This window comes from Condylura cristata, unplaced genomic scaffold (assembly GCF_000260355.1).
Source record: "Condylura cristata isolate star-nosed mole 26May11 unplaced genomic scaffold, ConCri1.0 scaffold00004, whole genome shotgun sequence".
NCBI lineage: Eukaryota > Metazoa > Chordata > Mammalia > Eulipotyphla > Talpidae > Condylura > Condylura cristata.
Genome location: NW_004567105.1, coordinates 52,175,457 through 52,185,534, shown reverse-complemented (window position 1 = coordinate 52,185,534; position 10,078 = coordinate 52,175,457). Strand labels below are relative to the sequence as shown.

Here is a 10,078-nt window from a genome sequence, read left to right as displayed (position 1 = left end):
TTTTTTTTTTTTTGGTATCTTTGCTTTAAAATCATTTAAGGGCTCATTGTAAATTGTACTTGTTTGCGCTCTACTCTGTTCACAATAAAATTTCATCTACATTAAAATTTCATCTACAGGTAAGTTAGTCTGCATTCCACAAGTCAAGTGGCCTGGCTTCCTCTGGAAGTCCATACTGGAATAAATAGCAGGAGAGCATGCTCATGCAGCCTTTGATGGGGCTGGGAGAGGGGTGGCTGTACACAAACTTTTATCAACAATTGGAGAATCTCGAAGAACAACTGGAGACATTATGTATGAGGTGGTATTACTAAATTAATGTTTATTTTCTTAGGTATGATAATGGTGACCTAGGTGGTCATGCATCACTTAAGGCTGGGATACATCCTGAAAAATGGCCCTTAAGTGATTTCGTCGTTAGGTGACATCATGGGGTATAATTACTGACACCTGGCTGTACACATAGCTGTGTGTAGGGACCCCTGTCTGACATGCAGCCCTTTGTTGGCCAAAAATGGCTGGTTTCTTAGCTGGTCAGCTGTAACAAGAACAACTAACTGGGTGGCTTACAGAACACAGAATTGTATTTCTCATAGTTCTAAAAGTTAGGGGTGGGAAGTTGCTCTGAGATCCAAGTGTTGGCCGATTAATTGTCTGGTGAAAGTTTCCTGATTCACAGTGATCTGCTTGCATCGCCCTCACAATGTGGTATCTTTCACAAGGACCCCCTGCTCATGGGGCCCCATCCTCATAAGCTGATCTCCTCCCAGAGACCCACCTAAGTATCATGGCAGCGGGGATCAGGTTTTAATGTGAATTTGGGGGACACAAAGTCCATTGCAGTTACACAGAGATTGGCCTTTTTCTGTAGGTGAGACAACCCAGAGTATTTAGGAGTCACTCATCAAGACATCTGCAACCTACTTTCAGTGACAGCAGGGAAGCGTGGTGTGTCTGTGTGTGTGTGTGTGTGCACATGCGCATATGTGTGTAAAGGGAGAGAGGGAGAACAGATGTGCAAATGTTAGCAGTCGGAGGCACTTACTGAAGAGAGTGTGGGCATGTACTAGGATGTCAGCTACTAGGATGTGTACTAGGAAGTTGGACTCTTGAAGAAGTCATGGGTGAGCCCCTTCCCTAGAGGCCCCCTGAACATGGCCGTACGTGTGTTCAGTTTGCAGCTCTCCACCCATCCACATGAAGGTGCAGCCCCTGAACCAGACGGCCCTGCAGGTCTCCTGGAGCCGGCCCGAGACCATCTACCACCCACCCATCATGAACTACATGATCTCCTACAGCTGGACCAAGAATGAGGACGAGAAGGAGAAGACTTTCACCAAGGACAGCGACAAAGACTTGGTAAAACCTGCCTGGCCCAGCCAGAGTGCTTACTGCTCTTGCAGCTTGCTGCTCTTGCAAGGGGGCCTCCTTGCTGCACCCCCCTGCTGGCTACTACTGTGTCTCCAGACCCACCTGCCTGTTCTTGCCATGGTCTGCGCTGCAGGGCAGTGGCTGCTGGTGTGAACTGCACCCTGAGCCCACGAGGCTCCATCCCTGATACTTGCACCAGGTCCCCAAGCCAAGCTAGTCAATTTCTTTATAATTGGGTCCTTCAAACTGACTGCTTTTATTTATTTATTTATTTCATTAGTTTAAGAAAAAAATAGCCTCCATTAAGTCCTTCTCATCTGGTAGGGTTCCTGTAAATATGAAATTATGCAAATGTCCGACAGGCCCTGGCTCTTAGAAAGCAGTACATAAGCACACACTGTTTCTCTCATGGTTATTCTTCCTCTCTTCCCACTCCGGCTATGCTCACTACCCGCTAGCCCCGGTCCCCTCCACCCCTTTTGTTACAATCATTCTGCCTCGTACATTCCCGTTACCTGCCGGACCCCTTTTCTCAGACACTGAAATGTCTGACCTCACTTGCAGCTATCGATGCCCAATCAACTTTCCACCTTAAAACTGACATAAATGTTAAGTGGCCAGCCCCCAAAGAGGCCAAGAACAGATGTTTGCAGAAGCCATCTTCCCCAGAAGAGCAAACCCTTGCAAGCACCTGTCTATAAGTCTTTGTGCATAAATTCAGTGTGACACATTTGGGTTCAAAAGCTCACATTTATTGTTAATCAAAGGGAGGCTCTGGAACCCTGAAGTCTGCACATGAGAAAAGCAACCGCACAGACTGGGATTCTTCATGGCTGTTAACACTTTTTCCCTCCAATTCAGAGTCCCTGGGGCCAATTCAATCAGGTATAGAATAATACTCTTTGAATTCCTTTAGATGAAGATTCTTTTACTTCATTTCCATATATATTTTCAATTTTCCCACTAGACACTGTTATCTGGGTCACATTAGGGAATGCTGAGCTTCACAAAATCAGAGCTCTCTTTTAAAAGGCATCCAAGGTTATGATGTATTTTGACCTTTCTCTTGTCACCCCCGGAAGTCCATAAGGGACTTTTCTCTTTCTGAAGTAAAGATGGCTTACATTAATCAGCAGAAACTGTCGAGATGCTTATGCGGTTTCTTGTTCTAAGTGAAAAATAATTAAACATGCAAAGATGAATAGATACCGCCTTGCAGCAAATTCTAATAAATCCCTGCCTAGACGGAGCGAAAATTTTGCTCTGAACAGAAGACTGGGTCAGAGGTTTTGAGAATGAAGCATAAATTAGTTTCAGAGAAAGAGAGAGATGTAGACTATAACATGCTTTGACAGCAAGTTCTTTTTTATAAGAATTTCGAAGGTTGGTTATTTTCTTTGGGGACACACAAAATTAATTTTGTTAATTCCTCAAGAAGTCAAGAGTGCTGATGTAGTGGCAACAAAGCTATTCTCTAACTTAGGGTGACTGTGACCCAGAACCCTAAAAGAAACTTAGTACTTTGTAGCACTTTCCACAACTCTCTTCCACATCCTCACTATAATCCTGTCCAGTGGGTGTTACTATCTACCTTTTCCAAAAGCGAAAACAGAAACTAACAGTTAAATAACATGGCTCCCACCCACGGCTCTTCCCAGGAAGCTGTTTTCTAGGCAACAGCAGCAGGTGAGACCACAATTACTTTTTAATATCTGGTGAGAGGTTTTTAATAGCTATGTGGGGAAACCACTCGATGGTTAAGCACACAGAGCTGCTTTTTCTGCTTGGTCCAGAATATATGTTTGGGTAACAGAGTGGGGATCTGGATTTAGCAGATGATGTTTCAGGGATGGGTTGACTTTTTCTAGAATGGGTCAAACAGTAAAGATTTTAGGCTTCACAGGTCATAAGGCCTCTGTGGCAAATACTCAACCCTGCCCTTCTAGGGTGAAAGACCTTAGGCAATGTATAAATATAGGCGTGATTGTGTACAATAAAACTTTACTTACGAAAACATGGAGGGCCAGATTTGGCCTGTGGGCTGTAGCTTGCCTGACCCTTGTGATTTACCAGTGGCATTCTTTCTGTTGCTTAACATGGACTACCTATTAGCAAAGCTTGCCTGGCTTTCATTATGTAGTTGTCTCACAAGCATGCAGAGGATGAAAGGACAGCTGGTTAAGAATCGATAAGCTAGTAAGCGGGATTTCAAAGCTAGATCTCAGCCACCTCACCTCCAGCCAGACATTCTGCCTAGTACTGTTCCCCATGTCTTTTGTGGTCAAGTTGCCACTGGGCCTTTCAACTATAAAGAAACATACATGGAGACTTTATTAATGATGTTCAAAATTCTGCTCACATCTGGAAATGCCATGTGCTTGATAATTCTAGAAGACATCTAGGATACAAAGGTACCTAAAGGCCAGAGGACATGGTTGAGGACATGGTTGAAAGTACCTAAAAGCCAGAGTCAAAGGTGATTTTGTTATTTCCCTTTTCCTGTCCATCTGAAAGAGAATTCCGGCAGTGTTATTTCTGAATGCTGCTCCTTTCATAATGAGCCTTTTGTCGGGAGATGTGGTATCTGCCAAGCTCTGCCTAGTGTTCAGAGACCTATCAGTGCCCTTTACCATCACTTTAGCTTTGGCCTTCCAAACAGTTCACTGCCTCTTCTTTCTTCACCTACAGAAAGCCACCATTAGCCATGTCTCACCTGATAGCCTTTACCTGTTCCGTGTCCAGGCCGTGTGTCGGAATGACATGCGCAGCGACTTCAGCCAGACGATGCTCTTTCAAGGTGAGACTGATTCCCTTCCCTACCTGGCCTGGGGTGGCCCTGAACCCCTTACTTCTTTCACTATGCAGTATTTTTTTTTTTCCCCATCAAGGTGCTTGGACAAAAGAAAGTAAGCTTGGCCTGAGAATCAGTATGAGGTCTTACATCACACCAGGAAAGCCTTGGGATTGTAGACCTGTCATATGGGGCGGGGGGTGTCTGGGGGGGGGGGCGTTCCTAAGCCAGAAGTGGGTGGAAAAGCAAAGTGTTGCTTTAGATTTTTAAGATTCCTTATCAACTGTGGTGAAAGAAGTATTTGGATCTCCACCCACCCATTGCCTGTCGCTGCCACATCACAAAAGCACCTCCCAGTTGTGCTGTCAGGAACCCTTTTTGGGTTTCTAACATTATCCAGTAGCTGATGTCCAAACAGGTCCAGCTCACCCTTGCAGCCTGAGGGGTCCTTGAGCTTGAGATATCCGTCCCTGCTGTTTTAGGCATGGTTATAACACCCCAGAGCCTGCACTCAGGGGAGAACGTGAGTGTTTTACCTTGATACAGAATTTAAAGGAACACCAAAAATTCCCACTGATCAAAGTGCATAGTATTTTAAAAGAATATTTTTTTCCAAAGCAAAAACTTCATAAATACCAGAATTTTAAATAAAGACAGAACCAACCCTGTCTTACTTGCAACAACCTAATCCCAGTTTGAACCATTCCCCTCGAAAATGTCAATGTTGCACCCACTGTAAATCTTGTAGGACAGCAGCAGCTTCATCTGAAAGCCTGTGAGAAATGCACATTTCTGGGCCCCTCCCAGCCCGATGGTATCAGAATTTCTGAAGATGAGAACCAGGAATCCAAGTTGTTATATTTAAAAATTTACTTTTATTTATTTATGCATTCAAAAACTGGCATGTAGGTCAGAGGTTCAGGGGATGAAAGGATTCCCCAGAGACAGAGTGGGGAGCAGGACAGGCAGAGTGACAGAGTACACTGCTGAGGGGAGCAACGGATAGGTCAGGAGAAGTCTGCCATGCCATGTGGGTCAGCTCCCTGGCTAGGGATAGTGGCTTCGGAGAGCTTCACAATGTGGTGCTTTAACCCATTGCGCCACCAGGGAGCGCCCTAGAACCTGATTTTTAGCAAGATGGCCTGGGTAATGGGTGCTGGTTTAGAACTGGAACCCTGGAAAAAGGGCTTGAGGTTTGAGGTCTGACTGCCCCTTGGTGTTCCTGTCACTCTGAGAAGGTCCCCTAACTTCTGATCTAGTTTCCTAATCCAAAACATACTGGTATTTACAGTACCAGCCTCTCAGGTCCTGGTAAAATGGTGTGAGGTACAGGTTTTAAGTAATTAACACCATGCCTGGTTCTGACTATAAATGCCCCCCTTTTATTTGTTCTGACATTAAAATAAAAAAAAAATAAATGATAAGCCAAGATAAGAAACCGTTCAGCCTGGATCCCCTCCAAGGACTCCTTCTAGCTAATAACTGCATTTATATTTCAATAGTCTAATCTTCACCTTGATCACATCCTTCCATTTAAACTAATTGAAATTAATACAACTATATTTTCCCCCCACAAATAGTCACACTGCATGTGTCTACCTGTTCCCTGAATGTGTGGGCCCGTTGGCCTGTGTTGTGAAAGGGGCCTCAGGCCTAGATAGGGTCTGTGCCAGCCCAGGGGAGAAAAAAGGGGAAGCCAGGAGCTTACTGAGATGTGGGCCTGGGAACTGTGCTCCAGCCCGAGCCTGGAATCTGCAGAATTGCTTCTCCTGATTAATAGGCCCCTCAACTTGCTGGCTTCTGCATAGACTTTGAAAAATTAAATGTTTGTAATGTAATGTAATTCAAAAAGGCCTTGTCAGCTATAAATTCAGGAAAATGGAATATTTAAAATATTCAATCACCGTGACTTGTCTACAGACTTTCTTTGTTCAGAGGTGGACATGAGTTGCCTTAATCAACTCTTGTTGACAAAATATGTTGAAAAAGAGCACAGATTCTTTGTTTCTCCCCACAGTGCATTGGCATCTTCCCTACAGCATCCAGGGGGTAGTGTCAACCCAAATCTTAATCACAGTGATTAAGTTAAACCTTTTCTGGTGAGCCACATAGGCATTCATGAGCAGGAAAGACCATGTGCAAAATCAAGCAGCTGCTTGGACTTCAATTTTAAAAGGCAAAAAAGGAAAGTTTAGAGAATTCCACAGAAGCCATGTTCAACATGACCAGGTTTCTTGGTGATAAAGTTTACACCTGGATGGGGATCAGGAAGAAGCTGATGCTTCCTCATGCCACATGAAATACTGATCTTTTTGTAGTGAGGATATCAATATTGTTTTCTATGCAACATAGCAATCACCGTGTGATATTTGTCTTACTGTGATGAATGCAATGTTGGGCACTGTCTGAGGAATCACTCATAGTCACAGGCACTTGCACATAAATTATTGCATTTGAACCACGCTTTGTGGAAGTTGTAATATAGGTGTTGTTTTACAGCTGATGTCCAGGGGTGGTCCAGTATCTTGCAAAAATTCACTTATCTACAAGCAGAGTACAGATTTTTTGTTCCAAAATTCAATCATTTATTTGCCAGCATGGACCATTCTGAAGAGTGAAAAGGTGCATTGTGTATTACGTAGTATTTAAAGCCTTTTGTAATTTTCTGTGATCATGGAAAATAGGTATAGCTACTTTTCTTTTAGATTTATTTATACATACAAGAACTGGGGTACAGGTTAAAGATGTGGGGGATGAGAGACTTCACTAGAGACAGAGTGGAGAGCAGAACAGGTAGATATACTGAGGCACACTGCTGAGAGGAGCAGCAGGCAGCTCAGGAGAGGTCTGCTGTGCCACATAGGTCACCTCCCTGGCCCAGGATTGAACTCCTGCTGCAGTGGCTGCGGGTAGCTTCATAGTGCTGCATTTTAACCCGTTGTGCCACCAGGGAGGGCCCAAAAATAGGGCTTTTTCTTTGGACTACAGACCCATGCAGCAGCCTGGGAAAGCCAAAGAATCCTCTCTCTGAAGAGTTTTTTTTTTTTTTTTTTTTTTTTTTAAAGATTTATTTATTTATTCATACAGAACTGGGGTACAGGCCAGAGGCTCAGGGGCGGTGAGAGGCTTCACCAGAGACAGAGTGGGGAGCAGAACAGGCAGACCGACGAAGTACACTGCTGAGGGGAGCAGCGGGCGGGTCAGGAGAGGTCTGGCTCGCCATGTGGTCTCCTCCGGGGCAGGCGGCAGGCGGGAATCGAACTCATGCGGAAGTGGCTTCAGATTCTCAGTGCTGTGCTTTAACCCGCTGCGCCACCAGGGAGGGCCTCTCTGAAGAGTTTTTAATGAATGCATAAAATACATAGGCAGGGCAACCAATTATGTTCAGATACAGTTGTCAAAATATTTTAAGCACATTTGGAATATAATAGTAGATGTACATTTTCATTAAACTATTAATGATAACTGATGGGTATGTTAGCTGCTGTGCTTTCTGAGAGTTCAAAGTCACTGCAAACTATAAGGCAGTATGAAAATACCTGATTTCAATCACAAAGTCACAGTTCCTGTGAATACAACTAAGATTTGTTGTCTGCATTCAGGGTGGAAGGAAGAAGAGCCACCTCTTAGTGAGTGTGCAGATGTGATCTCCTGCCCCTTGAATTCTATGAGGCCCAGAGACCCCAGGTTAAGCACCCCTGATGGGAAAGGTGCTGTGAAAACTTCTTAGTCAGCATGTCGAGACCTGACATGGTGGAAATTGTTCCTGATTAATGGAAAGGGCCCCTGCTGATGGAGTGGCTGTTCAGTGTGTTGCCCTTGATTAGAGCCCTTTGCAAAGGAAGGGGAAGTGGGTCTCCCGGGAACTGTCTTCCTGTCTCAGCAAAGGGAGGTGTGCAGACCTGTCTGAGGCCACACACTATCGATCCTGGTGCAAATAAGGATGGTGGTTATTGAGTCTCAGGCGAGACTAGGCCACCTTATTTTACATGCAGTCTGAACAGTTGTATTGACTTCTAGATTGGTCTGTTTTCCACCTTTGTCTACTTGCACATTTCACTTTCCAACTCCACAAAATGAATGAATACATCTCAGGTCAAGGGTTGCAAACTCAGGTGTCCATGTACAGTTGAGGGGAGGGTGCTCAGTAGGAAAATGGAGAGCATGGCTTACCTAAAGGGCGTGATGGATGCTCATCTCCAGCCAAATGTGACCTGCAGAAAGGTGAGCTTGGTTTGGCCAGATAATGTGATTTTTTTTTCTTTCCTTTTCAGAGTAAGCTGGAAATTGGGATTTTTTTTTTTTAGGTGAAACTACTGTTTACAATGTTGGCAGAAAACTGGGTTTTCAATAAAAGCTTGGTAGGTCAAACAAAAAATATATGCTGGTCAGTGGCCACTTCTGGTTTAGCTCAGAACCACAGCAGGTATAAATGTTATTTATTTTGGCAATTAGCATTGTTTGCTCATTTTTCAGAGCCTCATATACATAGTAAACAAACTTTTATACCACCTTTAAGATAACTACAAAAAGCAGGTTGACCCTTTTTAAAAATTATTAAGTTATACTATTTGGCATTGCTCACAGTAGCACAAAGGTGGAAACAGAAAAGCCTTTCAAAAGGGAAAACAAACTAGGGGGGAGGGGTGTCTGTGTGAGCATTATTCAGCCTTAAATGGGGGGAAAAATCTGATCCCACTACAACATGTATAAATCATGAAGATATTATACTAATTGAAGTAATTCAGTGAGAAAAGGACAACCGTGTTTGGTTCTATTTATATGAAGTTTCTGGAGGAGTCAGACTCAGAGAGAGAAGATGGCGGCTGCCAGGGCCAGGGGACCTGGGGAGTGTCGTCAGTGGGTACTAGCTTTTTGGTTCTCGAGATAAAAGCCTTCTGGCGCTTGGGCTGCCCAGTGGTGTGAATATACGTGACCCCACTGAACAGTGCACAGAAATACTTGATGGTAAATTTTGTTATGTGTAATTGACCACAGTTTTAGGTAATTTTAAGTTATGTTCCTTAATTATGGTGAAAACGGGAGATCAGAACTCCAGGAGGGAAGAAAACAACAGAGAGGGTGATATGACATTGATACAAAAGAATGTGACTTAAAGCAATAACAGTAAAATCTTCCGGGGTTTTATTTTAATATATTTAGTTGAGATAACACTGGTTTACAGCATCACATATGATCTGCAGGTGGAGCGTTGCCTCGTCAGGGCTGTTGCTATACCATATCCACCGCCAAAGATCCCCTCTGTTCCCACAAAACATAAGTAGAAAGATGGCAATACACAAAATGAGGCAAGCAAATAAAGTTTAGTTATTTTACTGCACAATATTTTAAGAAAGCGGTAAAATGTTAGTTTAAGATAAACTGAGTCTAGAATGGATACCATCATCACTAACAGGAAAATATAAGAAATTATAACCAAAATGTTAATCAAGAGGCTCGTTGATACATGATTCCACTTACACAAACAATTACAAAAGAAGGCAAAACTGTGGCAAGTCAGAATGGTGGTCACCTTTAGGGGGTAAACGCGGGATTCTCTGGATAAACACAAGCAAGCCTGCTGGAATGGATGCTGGAGAATGTCCACAGCTTAGTATGGATATGAGAACACAGGTGTTGGCAGAGGTAGAGTAATTGGATCATCCACTTTAATTTTGTGCCTTGTTTTTTTTAAAGATTTATTTATTTGTGCAAACAGACCAGGGAGGGCCCAATTTTGTGCCTTTTACTATGTGTAAGTTTAACCATATAGAAAACAGAAGGTTTTAAATGGTTTTAAAAGTGTCTTAATATTTAAGACAAGAGTCAGAAAACCATGGTCCATTGGGAAAATAGAGTCCTCTGCAAGTTTTTTATGACTCAAGCAAAGAAGGATTTTACATTTTTAAATGGTTG

The 10,078-nt window shown here is 43.4% G+C and overlaps 1 protein-coding gene across 3 annotated transcripts in view; it reads left to right on the top strand.

Annotated features, from left to right (window-relative positions):
• The window catches only part of PTPRG (protein tyrosine phosphatase, receptor type, G), a 650,641-nt gene that overhangs the window by 558,801 nt on the left and 81,762 nt on the right, over window positions 1-10,078 (top strand). For all 3 annotated transcript variants that reach the window (XM_012720264.1, XM_004676019.2, XM_004676018.2), the window contains exons 9-10: window positions 1,175-1,359; window positions 4,060-4,168. In XM_012720264.1, coding sequence (XP_012575718.1) covers window positions 1,175-1,359; window positions 4,060-4,168 — 294 coding nt within the window. The remainder of the gene's footprint in view (window positions 1-1,174; window positions 1,360-4,059; window positions 4,169-10,078) is intronic.